The sequence below is a fragment of the Lissotriton vulgaris genome, chromosome 1_1, assembly GCF_964263255.1.
Source record: "Lissotriton vulgaris chromosome 1_1, aLisVul1.2, whole genome shotgun sequence".
In the NCBI taxonomy this organism is placed as follows: Eukaryota; Metazoa; Chordata; class Amphibia; order Caudata; family Salamandridae; genus Lissotriton; species Lissotriton vulgaris.
In genome coordinates, this window is record NC_141685.1 from 1,895,649,595 (window position 1) to 1,895,673,931 (window position 24,337).

At 45.3% G+C, this 24,337-nt stretch overlaps 1 protein-coding gene across 2 annotated transcripts in view; it reads right to left on the reverse strand.

Moving 5' to 3' along the window:
- The window catches only part of ZCRB1 (zinc finger CCHC-type and RNA binding motif containing 1), a 182,953-nt gene that overhangs the window by 25,255 nt on the left and 133,361 nt on the right, over window positions 1-24,337 (reverse strand). For both annotated transcript variants that reach the window (XM_086919498.1, XM_086919499.1), the window contains exon 7: window positions 2,048-2,157. In XM_086919498.1, coding sequence (XP_086775624.1) covers window positions 2,048-2,157 — 110 coding nt within the window. The remainder of the gene's footprint in view (window positions 1-2,047; window positions 2,158-24,337) is intronic.

Genomic DNA, 24,337 nt, shown 5'->3' on the forward strand with positions numbered 1-24,337 from the left:
TACCCGTGAATTATAAAGATCTTATTCTTCATTAAAGCTTGCTGTATAACGTATTTTTGTTCTTATTAGTGTGAAGAAGATGTAATGATGGGCTAATAACCTTAGTCCTCCCTTTATTACAAATTCTCTTCATTGTTGCATGCTTTCTGTAATTGTTAAGTTTTAACTTGTGCATGCTTTAGAATTGTAATGCTTTGACTTGTGGCACGTGGTTGCCAACCTGCTCTGTGAGTTCTGAATGCCACTGGCTGGGCAGTTGCAGACTGAAACCGTAGGACAAGGCTGCACCCCGTGGGCTCCTGTATTTATTCCAACAAACTAGAAGAATAGAAACGCTTCTGCTTCAGTACCTAGTCATTTCAATCTTCGCAGTGGGTGACAGGAGACCATACACCATGGCGTTTTCCTGCCGATTCCTTTTAGTAGGACATAACTATTAACAGTCACTAAAATAAGGGGCACCAAAAATGCCGTAAAAACACAATCTTGTGCCGTAAAAGGTTCATTTTTGTGCCACAAAATTTCCCAATCCATGCCTCAATATCCTAGGGGTTTGATATGCGTTGCAATGGAAAGATGTCCTTTAACAACTGCAATTCCACCTGCAGGTCATTGCTAACATTCCAAAACAACTCTTTATTTTAATCTAACATTTTAGAGCGCTGAGCAAGCACTTGCTTCTTTCATTTCTCTTTTCTTATTAGGTGCAGAAGCAGGTAGAAAACTTCTAGCCGCCCACATTTCTTCTCTTCCCCACCTTCTTGCAGCTCAGAGAGACATTTGCCCAACTGCTTCAAAATATGTGCAGCACTCAATCACAAAAATCAAACAGATTCAGCTCATTTAAATTGCATTAGTGCTTAAAAAAGTAACTGAGATGCTTCCACCCTACGCCGCTTGTGTTCAGCCAGCTATTTCCGCCTCCCGCCAACACATAACACATTAACACGTGTTAGCCGAACTGGTTTTAGTGAAGTGAAAGAAGAGTTTCACTAGTAGCATGCGCCTCTATTTTCAATGAAAACCCAAGGCTGGGAAGGTGGAGTTATCTTTTCACGCTGTCACTACTGCGTCCGTTCTAAATCCACTCCGCCTTGTGTAAACCGGGCTGCTAAATCAGCGCCTCCTTTCATTCTTGGAAAATGTCGTCCTACTCCCTGCTTAAACGCTGCTGCATCAGCAGCTACAAGCAGGTGTATTTGCACTTGTTGCAAAGTGCCCCCTGTTTGAGCGCTCAATCAGAGTTTATTTTTTTGGACTTATCTGCTGGTAGTTTTGCACTCCATCACTGGGACATTGCAATCCAGTGCACAGTCGAAATTGGCCTGAAACCCCATTTAGAATATTTAACTTGACTATAGTGCCATTGTATATTGAGTGAAAATTATACCCATGACATTTAAAATTAAATGTAACAGACTGAAGCACTATCGTGTGGTGCGCGTGAGGAAAACTACCGTGGGGAGGGACTTTCGTTTCCTGCTGGAAGCTCGCGCCCACGGAGTGCCTGGCCAGGAGAGGAGCAGTGGTGACGCGGGGCTCCCATGCCCGAGGGAGAGCCCGCGGTGGCGGCTGAAGTCCGGAGTGGCGGTAAGTGGGCCAGGGGGGACTGGGGGGAGCTCGGTGCACTTGTGGGTGTGTGTGTGTGCGCGCGCGCGTGTGTGTATGCGACGGCGGGGGTGGGTTCTCTGTATGTGTGGGTGTATGCGTGTGTGTGTCTGCGTGTATGCGCATGCGTGTTTGGAGCCTCCCAGGAGACAGCAGCTGAGCGCGTTCGCGAGCACGTGGCCCGCTCGAATCGCCTCCTTGAAGAGGCAATGCGCGCGGCCAAGTGCTGTCTCCTGGGAAGCACACTCAGTGACAAAAGATCTCGGCGAGACAGCTCTTACACGCTGTATCGCTACGAGACCTAAAAAGGTCACTTGTTCTCTTCATTTTTAATTGTGCAGATAAAGAGCTACCCTAGCAGTAAAGAAAATCTTTTTAACTTTTCTACAAACAAAATAAATTTGCAATTTGCAAAATGTACACACTGAGAAATACTTACATTTCTTCTTCAGGTTCAATCATTTTCTTTTTCTTTTTTTCTTTCTTTTTTGGAGGTTCACGCTCTCCTAGCATATTTTTTGGGCAGGCATAACTCAAGTGCCCAGTATCCTTTATAGGGCAAAAAGGGGAAACAAAAACTGGTTGAGAATCACCAAAATCTATACCCTGCTTTTAATTATAGAACAATTTTGTTTATTTACATTTGCGTCTTAGGATCTTTTGCGTGTCAAGTATACAGTGAGCATCTGTGGCACAATTAATTACGTTCACTTCTTACGAATCAAGTACTAAGTACCTGATTTAAAGTTTGGAGGACAGGTGCTTCATCACAAACGTGATGGCAATCCCTTTCACCTTCTTACAAGTGCGTTATATTTTATGAAACTTGTAATATGTTCAACGGGATATCTGTCACATTTGTGATGGAGTAACCAGTCCGCAAATCCCTAAATGACACCCTAAAATGGTATTAATACTCATTGACAATTTGTGTAACTCGCACATCCCCTGCAGTTTTCTAGCTAATACTAATGAAATTGAAGAACAAAGATGAAAACGGAATAACCACAGCCTGTAATATTTTAACACATAATCATGCTAGAGACAACACTGGCGGTGTAGACCGCGATCTATTCTTCACATAAACGCAGAGCTATTAACTCCGAATGTTGACTGTCAATAATCTGGACTGGCAACTTCAACTGAATACAAAATCGAACGCTGGACAGTTCCAAGGGGATGGGTATGCCTCTGGGCAGAACTGTCACCTTGTTTTTCAAAGCCACAATGAAACTCAACCTGGATGAACTTTGGCGTGCCACCCATGGAAATGCCAATGATTATTCATTCTGCTCTCCCCCTCGCCACCCCAGAATTCATACTCTTGTATTAACTTTGTTCTAATACAAACAGAAACAGTTGAAAGATTTCAGGAACCTGAATAATTAGATCAATATCAGATCAAATGCGTCTGAGACTGAGATGGCTCCCGCATGGAGAGGACCCTCCGTTTCCACTTGGAGGTTACACTAGAGCATTAATGGACAGACCATTCAAATACATCAGAGTAGAAAGGTGGCTCTTGTTGATCTCTTCTTGACGAATGAAGACTCAGTCTCTTCAAAGAGAATCATTTGTAAAACATTTACGGTAACTTTTTGGGGTAGATGTAAGAGTACCGTATTTGGAGGCCGACGAGGTCTGTCTGCAACACTGCATTGAGTTTGAACTTTACATGCTTTAACCTCGGCCTTTCGCACATCAGACACTACAAAGAACATATTCCATAAAAACAACAACAATTGAATCAGAAGAATGAGTTCATAAAATAATGACATACTCCTGTGCAAATAAAGTGCATCATAGCAGAATCTTTCACTTCTTGAATTGGGTACGTATCTAATTCGATTCTTAAGGGGGTGAGGAAAGGATGTTCACGTTTTGCTACCTCGCTGCATTCCACTCTGCCTGCAAAAAGTTGCTCCTTTTTTTGTAAGCTCTGCCAAAAATCAGGCTTTGTCCCCAATTCAGGATACAAAATTATTGCACTAGAAAATGATACTTTGCTCTGCCCCAAGTGCAAGTGCCTGTTTCTTGAAGGACCACCTTGTTGTGTGCTATTTTGGACAAAATAGGATGAAGTGTGGAGGGTTGTCTTTCTGCTTGCAAATGTAGGTTTCTGATCTTATTAGTTTTCTCTGTTTGAGCAGAATTCCAATTGCTAGTTATCCACTTGTGGCCTGAGTAAATTGGTTCTTTCTTGTGGATTTGTGCATTTCATCAGATAGGACTGAGTGTATTTGGCGGTGTCAAACATACCAATCTGGTTTTGTCCGAAGTGTTTTTCTAGGTCTTGATATTTCACGTCATTGTGCCAGGCCACAAATATTTTCTAACTGCAGCATACATACTTATCCATGGTACTATGCTTGGGTTTATCGCTAAAATACTAAAATCTAATCCCAACTGTTCAGCTTCCATTTTCCGTAGATGAATGGACTTAAAATGAGACTTCATTCCGCTGTGTTCTTTCCAAGCCCTGTCCACTAGTTTGTGTATGATCACTGACGTCTCAATCCATATTTAATTTCAGCCAATCTGCATCGTTTGTTTATGGAATTATAACTGACATTAGTCCTTTGGCAAAAGGAGTAACCTTTTCTAGCAATCTCTCATGCAATGTGTTTTTTCTGTATTTTTGTCCACGTCCTAGAGTTTGATATTATATGTGATCAGCCTTCCAATTTTGGCATGTACAATTCTGGAGATATTTGAGAAGAGCCTACGGTCATGTGATAGGATGTCATGAAGCTTCATATTTCTGTATTGCTTTGTTAGTATAGAAAATGCTTTATTCGATTTTGTTTTTTAAAATCATAAAAGCGTACAAAAAATGACAGTCATTAAAAATAAATATGTACATTCAAGAATAACATAACTTCAATTTCAAAAAAGACATAACCCCAACCTCAGAGTTCAGTGGTGTGACATTTTATTCTAGGGGTTTATCCCTATCTGGAGTAAAGATACACGGGTTTGTCCTTTAAGGTGAGTAGACTCAAAAGTTACGACAGTTGTACAATGGATCAAATTTGTTGGAAACAGAGAAACTAATACCACTGGGTACCTGGACTTCCCCACCCAACGGGTGGTGGTAGGCTATTGTTGGTCCTAACCGGGGGATATTTGGTATACAGGGATAAAAATCAAGTAGATCCCAAATATGTATTGGGCCATCCCCTTCTTGGGGTGGACAAGATCTTAAGTATGGTGCGATGTTCCGGTTCCTGAATCTAACCAGTACCAAGTCCCCTGAAATGTTTTTTGGTAGTGGGCCCAACCAGCCCACCCTTCTCACACTCAGGATTCCGCCGTCTTTGTCCGGTGGTAGGGGTCTATTTCTTCCCATCCAGAATATAACTTTGTTCAATAGGTCCTGCTGTCTTTCAGCTTTTCCCATCGCAAGTGCTGGTACTCCTGAGAGGACGGACACGTATGGCGCGGCTTCTGGCGGGAGGTGTATGTGTGGTACTTTGCATACTATCTTGACCTCTGAGGGCCTTGATATAACAGATTTGAAAGGAGCTTTGGAAGTAGTTGAATCTGGGATTTTAGGGGATTGTAGGGTGACTTGCATGCTTTTGTGGATGGCCGTTAGCTTAGCTGTTGGGAAAGTGGTAGTTGGCTGGGGTCGGTTCGATGTTACTGGATTATCAATGGGTTTCAGGATAGCCGTAATTTTGTTCTCTAGACCCGAGAGCCTTTCCCCTATAGCGTTGATTTTTTCTGTTAGTGGAGAAATGATGGTTTTAACAAGTTGTTCAATCTGAGTCAGAAGAGAGATCTGGGAATAAGATATTGATTCATCCAGTTTGACACCAGTCTCCATGGTGATAGGGAGATTATGAACAGACAATGCGGGGCTTACAGATGGTTTATGGAATTTGGATTTAGTCCTTTCGGCATTGTCCTCATCATGCTTTCTTTTGACGGCTAATAACCATGAAAGTACAGAGGCTTGTGTGTTGACTTTGTTCAATAAAAAGGGGGATTCCTGTGTACTGCCTTTAGTATTTGTAGTACAGGTGCCTTTTGCGAGAGAGGGTGCATCCACACTGACATACTTTGTTTTGCATAGACTGTTTAGTTCATCCCACAGGGACAGGTTATGCATTCTTGGGGAGTTTAGTGGAGGAGATAGCGTACTAGATGGAGAGTAACAAGGACAGTTTATGTCTATCAGATGAACAGTAGGCAGGGAGCTTGTGGTAATCGTTTGGTGCATTTGCACCACTTGACCTGGACACCCCTGCGCAGCTGAGCTTGTTCCCCCCTTACAGGGCATGATCAAAGTGGAGATAGTAATGTTACAGAAAAAAGTTAACATAATGTGTGTGCACTATACCTCCTTTAGCAGAAGTTACAAGGGGGGTGGCCCGTCCCGTCCTGATCGGTCCACTGGGGGCCACAGAGGGCCCGCCCTTTGCCCGGGCGCTCCCGCGCGCGACTCGCGTTGCGAGAGGTGTTGCTTGCTTTTCAGGCGCCTCCAGGCACGAAGGTAGCGTCAGGGACGCGAGACGGCCGCCGGGGCACCTGGGGGTTGGAGTTCTGTGACCCGGTGGAGATGGACTGCTTTGCGTGGCTGCCGTTCCCCTCACGGCGCTGGACTGAGCTGGTCAAGCCGTTGCCCTCACGGCAGGTAGGTAGGGCGATGCAGGGGGACCCTGAGCGCTCGGCGCTCCTTGCTTTTCAGGCGCCTCCAGGCGCGAAGGTAGCGTCAGGGACGCGACTCGGCCGCCGGGGCACCTGGAGGTTGGAGTTCTGTGACCCGGTGGAGATGGACTGCTTTGCGTGGCTGCCGTTCCCCTCACGGCGCTGGACTGAGCTGGTCAAGCCGTTGCCCTCACGGCAGGTAGGTAGGGCGATGCAGGAGGACCCTGAGCGCTAGGCGCTCCTTGCTTTGTTGATTTGCTCTTCTTTGCTCAAGTTACTGGCCAAAGTTATGCCAAGGTTAGGGAAACAATGCACTTCCTCCAGCTTAGCACTCGCTTCCCCGAAGAGCAAAGCTCCCAGAGGGCTTCCATTGTGGACTATAGATCATAGTCTTTAAATCGTATGTGTCGATCTTCAGACGGCTTATAGTGCAGTAGTTTTCCAATATGCATACTTGTGCCTGAAATCGTTTTGAGGTTCTAGCAATCACTTTTCCTTTAAGGTTGGCTCTTACTTGCACAGTAGATCCTATTAAAAGGCATTTCAACAATAGACATTAGTGCTGCATCAATTCTCATATTTTGTCACAGTTTATTTTCTTGCTACCTAGCCAAATGCTGAGGTGAAGTCTAGAAATTATACATAAGGTGACATTTGTTTAGATGTGATATATCTGCATTCATTGTGTAGAAAAACGAGGACTTGGTCAATAGTTAATAGTCCTTTACTAATGCCACTTTCGATTGGATTTAGTAGGTATTAGTCCTCACCTATTCTTCCATTGTTTTCAGAATCGGACTGGCATATCATTTTCAGTTTAAATGCATACGGCTTATTGGTCTGTAGCATTTCTGACAATTTCTAGAGATTTCTTGGTAGAGGGGTGCTATTATGCTGTTCTCTCCCCCCAGCCTGCACAACCGGGACCCACTTAAGGCATTGTGCCCATTGAAGACCAACTAGGGCTCTATTTGCACCCCTTTCATTGGGTGCTTTGGCTTGGAAGTTCGTTTTCTCCCCGTGTATTTCCCCTCTCTGTCTTTGCCAGGTCCGCCAAAAGCCCCATGGGGAAAAGGAAGGTTGCGGAGGGGGTGACAGGGGCCGGTGGAGTATACAAAGCAGTCAAGAAATCTAAGAAGAAACAGAGCCCTGTAAAGGGGAGCTGTGTCCTTGATCGCATTGATGATTTGCTGTCCGAGTGTGAGAAACTATTGGTTCCAACTGCTGCTGACGCTGTGCCTAGATCCAAGACTGCTGCAGCTCACGGAACGTCTGTTAAAGAAGTGCATATACCCAGCATGTTCAGAAAGGCGAACAATGGTAATGGTACCCAGCACTGGAAGCCCCTGTAATGCCCCTGGATGGTTCACTGAATACAACCGCTGACTTACTAACATCTAGAAAAAAAGTTTCCACGTAGCAATAGATTTTCACCAGAGTTAGATTTGCCAGAAACTAGCGTTGGTGCTGAGGTCCTAGACTAAAGGGTGAAAGCTAAAAAAGGAAGTACGTCCCTGCCCATTCATGCAGTCCTATTTAATCCTGAAGCTACTAGCTCTGTACCTGATTTATATAAGGAGGTTTGTGCACTGAAAACCACAATTGGGACACTAACTGGGCTTATTCATAAGTTGCTAGTTAGGCTTGGGGAAATAAGTAGTCAAGGCATAAAACCTGGCCTCGAGCACATGAGGGATGTTGCCAGTAGAAAACAGTTGTTACATACACTTGCACAGGACACTCCCCTGGTATCGACTACAAATATTGGTCTGAGTAGACGCACACCAGGAATGGCTGGAGAAGTAATGGGGGTTAAGCCAAGTCAAACAGTATATAAGGCGACACATAAACATTCACAATTTCCACCTAGAGAAATAGCGAGGCGTGATATCCCACACCACCCGTGTAAAAAAAATCTACTTGATTAATCTTCCTAAATGTAACTATTCCACAAGACACGAGAACGAGAAATCCCTAAAAAATAAGTCTATCGATTAGATCAGGCATGTTACAGGGGGCAGATCCATGATCAGGGAAGACATTCTGCCATTCCAATCTGCCAATCTGTCGTTACCATGTGGGGTTCCACAAGGCTCATCCCTAAGTCCGACACTATTCAACATCTATGTGTCGGACCTTGCCAGTGTCATCAAAGCACATGGGATGAGCCTAACCTCATACGCTGACGACACGCAGTTGGTGTTGGCCATTAAGGGTGACGGTCAGGAGGTGGCCGAACGGTTCCAAACAGGCATGACAGCCATAGGTGAGTGGATGGCAGGAAACTGCCTGAAGCTCAATTCTGAGAAAACAGAGGTGGTCATCTTCGGCAATCTCTCGCCATCCTGGCCTACGTCTTGGTGGCCATTAACTTTTGGCACCCCACCTTGTCCCACCTCCAAGGTCAGAAATCTGGGAGTTATTTTTGACGACCAGCTCAACTTTATGGCCCATGCCAATAAGGTAGCTTCTACGGCCCATTTTAAACTCAGGATGATTAGGAAAATCCTGCCTTTTCTGCCTGACACGGCCGCTAAGACCCTGGTCACATCATTGGTTCTTACCTCCCTAGACTACTGCAACAGACTCTTTTTGAATGCACAAAATAGAGTCACAAAAAAGCTTCAGACGGTACAGAACGCGGCCGCACGCCTGCTATCCAAAAAACCCAAATTCGCTCCCATCTCGGACACTCTGAGGACTTATCACTGGCTATCTATCCAAAGCAGGATAAAGTTTAAAGCCATGTGCATAGTCTACAAAGTAATGCAGGACCAGGGGCCTCGTTTCCTAAAAGATCAATTAAAACCTTACAATCCAGTTAGAACGCTCCGATCCTCTACACCTAACCAACTAATTACTCCACGTAGCAGAACAGTCACATGGGGCGACCGTCGCTTCCTTGTTGCGGCTTCCAAGATCTGGAATTCCCTACCTTACTACGTCAAATCCAGCCCCTCACTCCTACAGTTTAGGAAAAGACTGAAAACGTGGTTATTTAACCAGTAACATAGAAAATCAGCCCGCTGTACCAACCTCTAAGGAGAGACACTACTGCAGTTTAGCGCCGAGACACCCAAGGGTATTTGTTTGCGCTCTATAAATGCCAGTAAATAAATAAATAAATAAATAGTAAGTGCAAAGAGATGTGTCCTAGCTAATACCACAACAGATGCCATAGAGCTGACCCTAGCTGATGAGAGTTTAATGCATAATCTTATTGCCCTGGAAGTTAGGACTCTTCCCCCTGCCAAGTCAAATATCCAGTTCAAGAGGCAGTTGACAATCTTTACCCCTTTGTGTAACTTCAATTTGCAGCCTAATAGGACTTCCCCATCGTCCTCATTAGCGGATATTGACTGACTACAGCCCAGTTTTGCACTTAAGATTACAGAAACTAGTGCCTTTGCTGTGTTTCGAATGCAAACCTTCCAACAATCAAAGCGCTGTTGAGACCAGTGAATTGTTGGGCTGGTCTAAAGTCCGCTTTGCAACTCATCTGAGGAGATGGAACTCATAGCCAGGATATCATCAATATCAATCCTAATATAGCACCTATTCATGAGGAAAGGGGTCTGGAGATCTTTCCCCACTCTCCGTTTGAGCTTCCTACTCAAATTCAAATTAATTTCATGGAACGTTGCCAGAATTAAAAGTAAATTGGCCCTACCTCCTTGGGTACAGCTGGTCCAATCATACAATATATGTATTTTTCAGGAAACATGGAGCTTAACTGCAACGTTTATGCCAGGCTATGTGTCATTCCATCTGTTCGCAACAGCATCTAATAAGGGTCGCCCATCATGCTGAATGCTGATATGGATTAGTATTTCACTTAACTGGAGAACGGAGGAGCTACCCACAAATAGTCCTGAGATTCAAGCAGTCAGATTGAAAGGCAAATCTGGCTACATTGTAGATATCTACAGTGTGTATGCCAGAAGTACCAGTGGTGGAGGTAAATCCTTCACCTTGCAGACCTTACATGAGCTCCTTGGCAATAGGCAGTCAACATCCCCTAGTTGTTGGGGACTATTTTAATGTAACCTTTGAACCACTGGATGAGGATGACACTTTTAAAAAAAATGTTTTATTCAATTTTGCACAATAAACCAAAATATTCTCCATTACATCATGTTCAATCTCAGTGACAACATTTTCATTACATTGACTCACATTGGTTACTTGAATATACATTTCGTCCCATCTCACCATATTTGCATCAGACATTTGTTTTCCACCTTCTACCACCCTATTATAGTGTAGCCTATCTGTACCGAATGCTGTCCTTTTTACCTCCATCATCCCGGGCTAGTATCTGAGCTAGATTCTGTTTGCGGGGGTTCGCATATGTATCCTCTAAATTCGTTCCACTTCCCCAGATCTTGGTCCATCCCCTGTGTGTGAAAACTCCCCTTTCTGCCACCATCGCCTCATCCATATCATTCCTCCATTGTTGGTATGTGGTCAATACATCCGTACCCCAGTTCCTAGCTATGTTTCTCTTAGCAATTGTCATCCCCAGTGTAGCCCAATTTTGCAACTGTAGATTCAGGTCCGTGGGCTACCTCACGTGCAAGAGACATCTCCTTTGGTTCGGCAGGACCTCTGTCCCTCTCACTCGCGATACCACACATGATTTTTCCCCAGTATATTTGGATCCATGGGCATTCCCACAGTATATGGTAGAATGTACCTGGGAGTCTACAATTTCGCAAGCACAGTGTGTCAAGTGTGCGGCCTATTTTATGCAGTGTGGTGCGGGAATAATACATGCGATGGAGTATCTTTAGCTGTATTAGTTTGAGCTTGGATGGAATCACCCCTTCGCGTGGTGATGCCGGTGCATCCTGCCAGTCCGAATCTTCAATGTCGCCCACGTCTGTCTGCCATCGTTCCCTTAAGGTCGTCGTCTGGTCTGGTAGGTTATTTATAATCTTACGGTATGTCTGGAAGATAGCCTTTTTGTCCATGTGGTCAGTGAGGAGTCTGTCTCCCAAGGGAGCAGCCTCCGGTAGTTTTGTTTCTGGAGGAATGGCACATGTAAGTGCGCATCTAATTTGGGTGTACCTATATAACTCGGTCCCTGCCAATTCGTATTGCTCCTGCAGTGTTGCAAAGGGAATAACCTCCCCCTTTGACCATATGTCCCCTATTTTTCTAATACCAATGCGGTCCCATTGCTTGAAGCCCTTTGTGTTGGACAGATTACCTAGTTTTTGGGTCTCCCAGAGGGGGGTGGCCTGCGTCAGCACTCCATCCCAACCTAGCGCCCGCTGCATGCCATATTTGATTGTGTGGGCCGTGGGGCCTGTGAGTGTAGTCTTCCTTTTGGTGGTGTAGAGGGCTTTCGTTAACTGGTCCGCAGGTAAAACATATCTGTCCATCCGAAAGACTGGTTCGTCCTGCGGTGCATGCAGCCAGTGATTTATCACCACGAGTTGTGATGCCCAATAATACATTGTTATGTTAGGCAAGGCAATTCCTCCGTCATATCAACCACGGGTCAGCTTGTGTTGTCCTATTCGTGCGGACTTACCATCCCATAGTAGAGCGGAGACCTCTGCTTCAATTGCTTTCTGGGGAACCGGGTATTTTGAAGGGCATATAAAAATCTAGGCAGGGCCATCATCTTAAAAAGGGCGCCCTGCCCAGTAGTGTCAACGGGAGCAACCTCCAATGCGCAACGTCCTTTCGAAATTTTGTTAGTGGTTTCATGAGGTTTTCTTCTACATACAATGTCTGCTGTGGCGTGGCATAGATTCCTAAGTATTTAAATCCCCTAGTTGTAACCTGCAGCTCACAGCCCTGCGGAAGCCGTGGTGCAGGACCGTGTACTATGTAAAGAAGCGACTTTGTCCAATTTATTGTGTACCCAGAGACCCTCCTGTATGCCGTGCATATGTCCAGCAAGCAGTGCAGTGACCGTGTCGGAGATGTCAAGTATATCAGCACATCATCAGCATAAAGCGAGATGCGATCTTCCCAAGTCGCATCCCATCTTATGCCCCGGATCATCTTGTCTTGTCTTATCCATGCCGCTAATGGTTCTAGTATTAATGCAAACAGGAGTGGCGACAGTCGGCAACCCTGTCTCGTGCCCCTGCCTTGTGTGAACTCCCTCGAGATAAGGCCATTCGCCATCAACTGTGCTAAAGGTGCTGTGTATAACAGTTTAATACATGTGCAGAACTTTGATCGAAATACCACCCTCTGGAGGACAGCAAATAGAAACAGCCTTTCCAGGAGGTCGAACGCCATTGCTGCGTCCAAGGAAAAGATTGCTGCATCCTCCTGTATGGTCGACTTACAGGCCAGTACTCCGTGGAGACGCATGGGCTTCCTCTGCCTGTCGACTCTCTCCTCCAGTGCCTCTATGTTTTGTCTGTGTTTCCGCCTGTGATTCGTGATTAGTGACATGGCCTGCCCTCTAATCACTGTTTTGTACGCCTCCCACATTATATTCGGCGAATATACAGATTGCTCGTTTTCCATAAAGTACTGCTCTGTGGACTAAAGTAGTGTTTTGCTGATCTTAGGCACTTTCAAATATCCGGGATATATTGGGAAAGTGAGTGATCCGTATGCCCCTAGGTAAGTGAGTTACCTCTAATCGTCTCCCTTGGGTGATCGCTAATGTTAAAATGTAGTCTATCCTCAAGAGACTGTTGTGTACTCCTGAGTGGAATGTGTACTGTCGTTCCGTGGGGTGTAACCTGCGCCAGATATCTATCAATCCTATTTTATCTATAAAATCCTTCAGAGCCTGATTGGGCCTATTGGGTTCACTGGGGGGGTCTACGATCTAGGACGGTGTCCATTACTGTATTAAAGTCTCCCCCTATAGTCAGTTCTCCCTCTGGGAGGTCCAGCAGAAATTTTCCGAGGTCCTGAAATGCCATTTGTTGGAGTGTAGGGGGGGTGTATACTGATACCATATTATATGTTTTCCCTTCCCATTGACAGGATAGTGCTACGAATCGGCCTTGGACGTCTGTCCATGTTCCTTTTATAATCAGAGGTGAGCTTTTTAAGACCAGTATCCCCACTCCTCGGGAGCCCGAGGTAAATGCCGAGTGTGCTACCATCTTAAACCCCCAGCGATCAAGTGCTTTGCATGTTGAGCCCATAAGGTGGGTTTCCTGGAGTAGTGTTACTGTCGGGGTCTTACATTTCAGGTATTGGAGTACCAACCCTCTTTAAATCTTATTGCCCAATCCATTGACGATACAGGATATTATAGTTAGGGGGGGACTCGGCTGCATTGGCGTTATAGGGTGGGTGCCTGTGCCTTCAAGGTGCTGCAGTGTAGTGTCCATACACAGGTGTTACCTTTATCCGATACAGCTGGTGGTGAGACAAACAATGTGTGCGTGTATAACGGACAATCTCTGCCAATTTGCCATGGAGAAGAAACAATACATCTAAATCCCAACATATACTTAACATTTGTATTACACCTCCTGTTGCCATCATTGTCGTGTTGAGACTGTCGTCAGCATATATGCATAACAGGAGAGCAAAATAAAACAAGAACCTAATACCCCCAACTGTCCATCCGTTGCCTCCCCCCTTCCTGCCTCCCTGCCCGGCGGTACTCGAACTCTCCGCCTCCCCAACTGAGCAGAGTGCTTTGATTCCCCAACTCGTTCCATGTCACGTGGGGGTGAGTCTATCCGTGACCCCACAAAAAGTTGCCCCTTAGTAATAAAATTTTCGCCACAGAACATAATTAGAGTCTTCTCATCCCTTTCTGAAACTGCAGCACCAGCCCCCTTTATTTTACAGTGTTTAATGTTCCTTATATAGTTCAAGCCACCTGTAATGTTCCTAGCCTGTAGATGTTGGGTGCGGCGGGTGCCTCCTCCAGTCGGTAGCTCCCAGCGTCAATGAATGCAGTCCCTGGTGTGATCATTCTTCGAACTCATTCTGCTCCCCGGTCTCTGACACTTGCTATTAAGTTCCTCGGCGTTGCTGGTTTCTGCCATGTGCTTTGGAGCCATTTGCCAGGCCCCATCCTTCCAGTCATTCCTGCGCCTCCTCTGGTGTCGCAAAAAACCACGTCTTCCCCTCCGCTTCCACTCGTAATTTTGCCGGGAAGAGGATCGAATATTTGAGTTCTCTTGCACGTAGCTCCTTCTTCACCTCCAGGAAACTACCGTCTCTGTTTGGTGACAACCGCCGTGTAATCCGGATAGAATTGGACCACTCCGTTGTCTATTCGTATGGGGGATGCGATTCTTGCTGCCTGCAAGACGGCGTCGCGGTCGCGAAAGTTGAAAAAACGCGCCGCTATAGGTCGAGGGGGGGCCCCTGGGCGTGGTGTGCCACCTGTCACCCGATGCGCTCTTTCCACCGAAAAAAAACTGGACAGTCCACAGGGCTGCAGGTGGTTCTTGATAAGATCTTCCACAAATAGGTTCGGGGCTGGGCCGCCCGCCTTTTCCGGCACCCCCACCAGGCGCACATTATTGCTTTGGGAACGCCCTTCTTGATCGTCCTGCAATCCGGGGGTGATATGCCGCTCTTCCTCCCTCCGCCGGAAGACCGGCAGAGGGGTCTGGTCTTTACGCGCACTGCGGTCTGCGAGCGTTCTTGCGCCAGCTGTGGGACCGCCGTTGCCGTCTCCGGCCTTTCTCCGTTTATGTGCCCCCTCCGGCTCGCTACCCCGTGGGTTTCAGCTTCACGCGAGGCCCCAGCCCCAGCTCGGATTGTAGGTCCCTTCTTCACCGCCGATCTTTCTCCGCCGCTGCTGCACCTACAGGGCCCCGGAGGGGCTCAAATAGAGCCGCGAGCTCTGCGGGCTGGTGCCTAACGTATAGTGCTCTGTGGACACAGGATTAATTGACGGATTTATCCGGGGGTTCTTTCGTGATCACGGAGCTCTAGTCGGCTGCGGCCATCTTGCACGGCTGATAGCCACGCCCCCGAGGATGACACTCTTGAAATAAATGAGAAGGGTAAACTCGGGCATGTCCCTTTGCTTAACCTGCCCCCGATTAAGAAATGGTATCAAACAGCTTTGCAACTAAATACACTGACTATTGAACACAGATTAAGGGCCACCAATGGAAGGACTGTATACAGTAGAGAAGGTGAACTGACCTTCATTGGCCCAACATGAGCTAGCCATATTGACTATTTTCTAGTAGATCTTAGGTCGTGGCCCACATTAGTTGATATGACTATAATTTAGAACATTGATTGTGACCACAACCCACTTAGTGTGGAGCTAGTCTCTCCTTGGGAGGGGAAAAATAGTGATCCTAGCAGCAATCTGATCACAAAGGAAGTACTACCCACTAATGATAAACGTCACCTTAAATGGCCCATGGTCCGGGGGGATGAAATTAAACTTAACAAAATTAGGCAATATTTACTTGCTCGATTGATAGAGATTCAATTCTGTGCCGAGGACACGGGAAATGTGGAAGACGCTAGTGGCCTACAGGCAAAGTTCTTTGACAAACTTACTGTATACTTTATAGTCAACTCCAAACATACATATCGCAGGGATGGGGAACTAAGTTGAACTCATGGCTCTCAAGTGAGTGTAGATCCCTAAAGAACCAACTGGTTAGAGTCCTCAAAACTAGAAATGTACCTCTAGAAATGTACCTCTAGTGCAAGATCTGCGGAGGTTGAATAAACTAGCCATAAAGAAGGCCAAATGGAATTGGGATGAGGAAAAGTGGAAGCAAATTGGGGTGGCGTACTCTCAGAAAGAATTTTCTTGTAGAGAGGCCCCTGTGCAAGAGGACTTGCTGTTATCCCTCGATATTGACGCTATGGAGGTTTGTGCGCAGGACCCATACGGCCCCTTTAATTCTTCGTGGAGAGAAGCCGAGCCGGGGGCTGGATTCGTGACGTCACTTGCAAGCCCCTAATTACAGGCGAACACTGCTGCGGAAAAGGAGGAAGTGCCGGTTCTCAGAGCGAACGCCGTCAGAGATAGCAGAGACAAGCCAAGGAGAGCAGAGAAAGAGGAAGCTGCCCCTGAAGATCCTATCGCTGCCTCAGAGGTCCGAGAAAGAGGAACGCCAGGAGGCCAACGAGGACACTCGCCTCCCCGCCACATTCCTGGAGGAGTGTGGCTGGAGCAGGTATGTCATCGGGTACGGGGGGTTTCAAAAGCACTGGGTGGGAATGGGTAAAGCTTTGAGGGTGGTCACCGCTGACTGTATTTCACAGGGTTCTGGTGTTCGGTGCTCACTCACACTCCCTTCCCATTCAACTCAGGACGTTGAACCGCCCCACTGATACGCGGATTGTGTTTTTGTTTTCCAGGTTTGCCATCTTATGAAAGAGGCTGCGCCTGTCGAGAGAATCCCCAAGACGGTGGAGAGCCCGGAGTCCCGTGTGCTACGAACACTTTATTATTTGCCTTTTGTTATCCACAAATAAAACGAACATCACGTTTACTCAGAAAAGTCTCCTGCCTACTCATTAAGGGCGTGCCATCATACACCCCAGGGACACATACTCCTCGGTCCGCTGACAACTAGCCAATATTACAGCAAGGGACTGGCGGGATCACTTTGGTACCCTCTACTCTACAATCACGAACTATACTGAAGTGATGCCTCACTTGGATTTACCCCCAAATCCTCCACGGGTAGTTTTTACCAAGGAGGACATAGAAACCGCAAATGAATCCATTGTACCAGCCAAAGCTCCAGGACCAGAAGGAATTCCTAAACATTTGTTTCGGCAAGACAAAAGTAACTGGTCGAATTACTTGTTGCCTCTTTTTAATGCCATTGCAGGGGGTGTTTGAACTCCAGATTCATGGAAGGGAGCTGAGGTTATACCAGTTTTTAAAAAAGGGGACCAAAACAATCTGACTATCTACAGGCCTATTAGTTTGATAGACTGCATACAGAAGGAATTTAGCCATACCCTTCTAATGAGAATCCAGGACTGGATAACAGAGAAAAAGATACTGTGGCCATTCCAAGTTGGATTCCGACAAAGAACAGGAAAAAATGACCAGGCTTTTACATTTATTCTGCTTTACTGGTAGGTGGTGGTATTGGGTAAGGTGAGCCTATATGTTGCTTTCGTAGACCTGAAGTCATCATTCGACCTTGTGCCCCATAGAAAGCTTTGGGTGGTTTTGAGAGACACAGGGATGCCTCTTGAGATCCTGGCATTGGTTATTCGTCTTCATGATGAGAACTATGCCAAGGTGCGATGGGGCAATCGGGGCCAAGTCACCAACCTCATTATTGTCAACAGGGGAGTCCGACAAGGCTGTTTCCTAGCCCCCACATTATTTTCCCTTTATATCAACCGAGTTTGGGACTTCTTAGCTAGGATCCCAGCTGATGCTCCTTCGCTAGAAAATATGAAGATCGCCACGCTTCTCTTTGCGGATGATACGCTCCTTGTTGGTAAAACTCCCAAGGGGCTTCAGATGCTATTAAACCATTTCAAGACTCTCAGCGACGAAAGGGGACTAGAAATAAACACCACTAAAACAAAACCTATGATGCTAAACCCGCATACATCCTGTAAAGGATGCTTAACTTTAAACAACACTTGTTTAAAGCGGGTATGTAGCTTCAAATATTTGAGCGTAAAATTGGCAGAAGGTTTGACCTGGAAGCAACATCTGACTAAAACTAATTTAACATTTAAACAGATAGATGTAGCCCTGAGAAAGGAACACTCATGCTCATATACCAAACCGATTGCCCCAGCCCTAGAGATCTATTAAAGCAAAGCAGTAAGCAGTGCCCTTTATGGGGTGAGCTGTGGGGCTTCGGGAAAGTGGATGACCTCATAGCAACTGAGCATTGGTACTTTAGGAATTTAGTTTCCCTCCCACCTAGTACTCCACTACTCCCTCAAACTAGATATGGGGGTTAAATCACAAAAAAATGTAGCCAAATTACGCCCTTCTCTTTTATGGCAGAGATCGATTTCGACCCCCGAATTGTCCCCGTATGTCACTGCCCTAGAAGAAGTTTGCACTCTAGATACATCGAAGATAGGCTGGATAAGAAACATCAATATTCTACTTAAGAACATTGGGGTAAAAGGGCACTTTACCCATCGTGTGGACCTCCCTACAAAAAAAACCCCTAAAATCTATGTATTGGGATTGTGTATGAGAATGAGTCTAGGAACAGCAAATTAGGAAGAAAAACAGGGAAATTCCTAGATTTTAAACTGTTGTGATCCGTGGAGGGTTTCCTTGATCTCATTCAGGTGCCGGCAGATAGAAAGTTATACATGCAATTTAGACATAGCACAATCCCTCTGAATGCGTGTACTAGTTTATAGCTATGCAATGCTGCTAGTAACATGGGTTGTTCCTGCGGTTTTGCCCCAACTATAGGCAATGCTTTCTTTGGCTGTCCAGCATACCCAGTTCCCTGGAAGTAGATGGCTTACTCCTATATGAAAATCGCTGGAAACTAGAGAGAATACATAGTGTGGCACTGCGTATTTTAAGATTCGCTGCAAGACCTCGGTTTGCTTGTGCAATTCCTAAATTCCTAGGCCATATGTGGGGAATCAGAAGGAAAGTACAATCCGAATCTCCTATTTGGTCGATTTGATATATTGTGATTCCCCTCATTCTGTCCAGTTAACAGCAAACCAAATTGCCCTCGCAAAGCAGACAATGTATAGCTTTTTAATAGTGGAAGGTTCGGGGTCCTTCGTTCCACTGTTTTATAGTATAATAATTTGTTTCATTCAAATAATGAATCTCAATTGATATAGTTCTTATTTATTGTATTTGATTCGTAAAATGTGAATATGTTTTGATGCATTGTTTTAATGAAATCAATGAATTTTGTATACATAAACTTTATAAATCCACGTATATCCACTTTGCACTTTCAATGTCTGCGGACCAGGACAGAGGCCATCGCCGGATGCTGAAATTACGTACATAGGATTGACAGTAAGGGTGCTCATGGGCTAGACAACTGTTTGAAAACTTTAGAGAGTATCATATTGGGACCTTACTCTTGGTGAGTTTCTCCTGCACTCTACAACATTGAAAAAAATGGACAAAGACAGAGGGGACCTAAAGTGCAGATTGACTCAGAGAATAAACAAATAAGAAAATGTAAAAGAAAGGACATTGGAATTATTAGAGGCTACATAAAAACTAAGTAAACATGTTATAGGCAATGGCTACATAAAACTAAGTAAACATGTTATAGGCAATTATATACAACACTACAATAATATTAGGACAGAGGCCAAACTTGGAAACTTCTTGCCTGGATAGTAAGCTGGAGTAACACAGATCACAGCCATCAGCGGCAAACAGTGAAACACAGACTGAACAAATAAGAAAGTCACAGAATACTACAGAAAACATATATAAGCAGAAGTGGTCCACCAGTAGGGCAGGACACAGAGCTCGTTTAGAGAAGTGGAACGCAAAATGTTAAATAAATCCATAGATGAGGACTATAACATATGGGCAATTAAAAAGGTGATATCAGGATACGATGGACTACCTATTGAATTTTACAAATGTGAAATATACCTATTGGCAGCGCCATTAGAGGAATGGTTTAATAAGGCATATGTAATTGAGCACTAACCGGTTCCAAGATAGCCGCCATAACTGTGGTACTCCCTAAGGATGGAAAGTATGCATTAGAATAGAATTCAATAGGCCTTGCAGGCTGGTTTTATTCATGTTGCATAGAACTGCCCTGAAGTTCAAAGCTTTAGGAGAAAAGAATAAATCCTATAATAACCGGTTCCAAGATAGCCACCATAACTGTGGTACTCCCTAAGGATGGAAAGTATGCATTAGAATAGAATTCAATAGGCCTTGCAGGCTGGTTTTATTCATGTTGCATAGAACTGCCCTGAAGTTCAAAGCTTTAGGAGAAAAGAATAAATCCTATAATATCAAAGATTGTGGCCCATATTGTGCTCCCCATTGGTGTTTCTGCTAGGGTACATAGCAGATGCTCCCAGATAGATGAGGAGGATAACAGCTGTATTGTTACAGCTAGCTAAGTGTCAAGTAGCGGTGGGGTGGATGAAGGGTACAACTCCACCAATTAAGAGATGGCTGCCTACCGTTGCATGATGCACTGTGAACCCTGAAATGGCTCCTACTCTGTAAGCTATAGCACCCAGGCCTAGAGATACATGGGCCCGGCTCAGGAGATCCATAGAAGACAGGGAAAACAGGTTGCTTTAGACAAGCACATATCTGTGCTTGGCTGCAGCATATTGAAGTTTTTTTTTTAATTAAAGGGTGGTGGATAGCTGTGTCACGTAATATGTTTAGAAAAGGAATTTTTCAACACTGCTTTGCTTGCAGAAAGCAACACATGTCTGCCAGTGTATATGTATGTGTATTATATGATTGCTGTTATTAATTGATGTATCATAATAATATTGACCTGATTATAATTTTTTTTAACCTTTCATTTTTATTTTTTACAAACAGTAAAATCAATATAGGCAGAGCTTGTCAGGGAAAGGTTTATGGTAGTGTAAGATCCACAACAAAGTGGAAAGTTATAAAAAAAACAGTACATGGTCACTATCAGCTTTACCAGTCACTCGACAACACTGAGCTTGACATGAGAACATCAGAATATCAACAAGCGTCCTCTTCAGCTGAACATCCACCAGTATATAAGTCATGCTGATCACTCAAGTACACGTCAGGGTTTAAAACACGTGAAATAGCTCCCTCTAAGCTCTAAGATCCTTTCCTAGCTTCTCATCTCGCTTACCAGTTTTCATATAAGCCTCCTCCCTCAGGGACCACTCACGCACATCCCTCTTCCAATCATCCAGAGAGGGGGAACACTTCCCCATTAAGGTTATCGCCACCCTGCCCTTAGCTAGACCAAGAGGAGTTGTACCAATTTATATTTCAATTTGTATTTCTTGGGCTTTGTAACATGTCTGAGTAGACTATGCTGCAGGGTTGTCTGTACCCTAAAACCTGTACCCCTCCTCACCGACTCCACCACCAGGGTCCATAACCAGTGGACCTCAGGGCAGCCCTATGCCATGTGCAGAAAATCCGCCTCTGTAGCACCGCAACGTGGGCACGCATCCGAGAGCACAGGGTTGATGCGTCTCAGACCCATCAGGGTCATATATGTGCAATGTAAGTAGTTGAAAAGTATCAACTTGAAGCGTGCATTACAGGACACTGTTTTGTTTGGTACAGATCTGCTAACACGACAAAGACCCCTCCCCCCATGCTTGAAATGACATCCCATCCATCATTTTCCGCACAGGTGAAAGTATCCATATGGGGAGCTCCCAATGGGATGGCGCATGTTTTAGTATGCTTTCTACGAAAATTTGCCATGTTTTAGCAGTCTGACCACATAGGGCATGTCACCGGAGACACCAGCACCCTCCATCAGAGCTGTTTGGAGTCTATCCGGCTGTCCTCGTCCCCTCAGAAGTCTCTTTTTCCCAGTTGTCTCTCCAGCCACCAGACTGTATGTTGTAACTGAGCTACATACTAGTATAAATCCATCCTGGGGGCTTCTAGTCCCCCCCTTCTCATACCACTGGATCAATGTATGCATGGCTACTCTACTGCGACAGACTTCCTAGAATAGAGAGACCAGCACTTAGTTCAGTTGCTTAAATACATGCATTGGAATGTAAAACAACCATGTCTGGAGCGTGTTTAGGCAACGCGCAAGTACCACTATCTTAGAGCCCGCCAGCCTACCCACAAGGAAGAGCAGTAGTGGGTTCCAAAAAGCCACTGATCCCTTGAGCGCTTCTACCACCATGGACACATTGAGGTGCAGAGACTGCGAGTCGTCGTGCATCACCAATACTCCTGGGTGTCTGAAATGCCCAGTTTCCCATCTTAGTCCAAGTTTCAGAAGCTGCTCCAGCGGCAACGCAGACAATGCAGCCAGAGGGAAGAGCAGAGACTTGTGCTAATTTAGCAGCAAACTGGAGTATGCTCTAAAGTCTTCCAGGAGCTGTAATAGCATTGGTATCGCGTCACGAGGGGAGGAGATATAGAACAGGGGCATCATCCACGTATAGTGAGATTACCTGCGGGCTTCCTCTAAAATGTAAAGAAAAAAAAGAGAATAATACTTTGATTTAAGAGGTGAGCAGACCAGAAGTGGAGGAAATAATCGTCCATTTCTCTGTAATTGTTTAACCTAATCCTATTCTGGGATGGAGATGATTAATCCACATTCTCCTCCTCACAGACTACGGACTGGGTCTGAAGTTTCTTCTCACACCAGCGTTTGAGTACCCTGTGAATAACCTGAGAATTGATTACAACGCTGACTCACCTCCATTTGTAATTAAGGTGAGTTCCTTACACACCACTCCTTTCCTGACTCATGAGAGGGATGCAGAGAATGGGATAGTAATGATACGCCAGTTTTACCTATAGCGCCACCGAATGAAGGGAACAACTGGTCCCCCTACCTACAGCCTTGAAAGTGATACTTCTCGAGCTCGCTCTGGTGAGCCCGTCTGGGCTTGCTTAGGTGAGTCTTCGCCATCATGAGTGCTACAATAATGTTTTGGCACTTCTCTTCCCAATCCAAACCTGATCCTTACACTTTGACTTAACAGGCTGTTAACCCACTACCCTAGTCCTGCTGAAGACCAACATTGACCCACCAACAGTGCAGATCCAGGGTTGAGACGTCGACATGACATTACTTGGACCAGCTATAGGATTCTGCAAAGAGACTCATTCATTCAGTCCGCAGAATTACTTGATATATTCTACACTTTTGTCTATATTACACCTTCCCAATATCACCGAGCACTAAAAGTCACCTTCTTCCCATATTATATGTCACTATGTGACTTTAACAGCCGTAGATATATTGAAATATGGTATTTATAAATGATGAAATGCATATAAAACTTTTGCAATACCATAGATGGTTTGGATTTGGATTACTGTTGATTAATCGGTCTAATTGTGAATAAGTGTTTGAATACCCCTGTTAACTTGAAGAAATATCATGCACCCGACAGAACCAATTGTATACTATTTTCATGACTGCTCAGGTTCTGAGGGATACTGGGTTACCCCATTGCAACTAAAGCGTCCTCTAAAATGTATGCCTCACCCATCGAGGTCTCTACATGCCCAAAATGTGAGTGGCTCAATGACCAGCGCAAAAAGCAGCGGTGATGGCGGGCAGCCCTGGCACTATCCCCGCCCCAGTGTTCACATCTCCGACCGGCATGGGCCCACCCGCGCCCGGTCAGTGTAAAGAAGTTTGACCGATTTGCAAAACCACGAGCCAAAACCAGAGGAGCTCAAAACTTCCTGTAAATACCCCCAGTAAACATGGCCGACGATTTCTCGAGGTCCACGGCCACTAGTGACAGTTCCTCGTTCAAGCCCTGAACCTCGTGCATAATGTGTGTTAAACGCCTTATGGTCATGCCCATGTTGCGGCCGGGTACGAACCCATATTGATCTTTATGTATCAAGAGGGGCATAAATGGAGACAGACGCCTAGCCAAAACTTTACACAATATTTTGACATCAGAATTGTTCATGGTTTATGGATGATATGCTGCCGGACACAGATCACCCCCTCCCCCTTTACAAGACCATACAAATCTCCCCCTCCCGCATGGTTGGAGGTAAAATTCCCAGCTCAAAGGCCTCCTCATACACCTGTAACAGAGGGTGGAACAGCGTTTGAGTAGGTTTGATAAAATGTCGGTGGAAACGCATCGCCCCCGGCGCCTTGGCTCCCGCATCGCCTCGAGCCCCTCATCTAGTGTCAGCAGTGCATTGCCCAGATTATAATTTGCACAATATTACAATTGTGAATAAATTAACTAAAAATAATTCATATTGCACTGTATATCAATGGTTAATGTTAACAACAAAGTCCTAGGGAACCATTCTAGCAGGAGATTGTCTAAACATTTGAAAACAATAGATCAAAAAAATCTTGCAGGATTTACTGAAGGTAAATAGAAGAGTCTTCCTTATTCTGGAGCAAATGAAGAAAATTCTGAACACCCCATGCACTGGCCAGCATAGACAGACATACAGCTTTAGAGCTTTTGACACAAGGAGCTGGAAAAATTATCTTGTACGTTT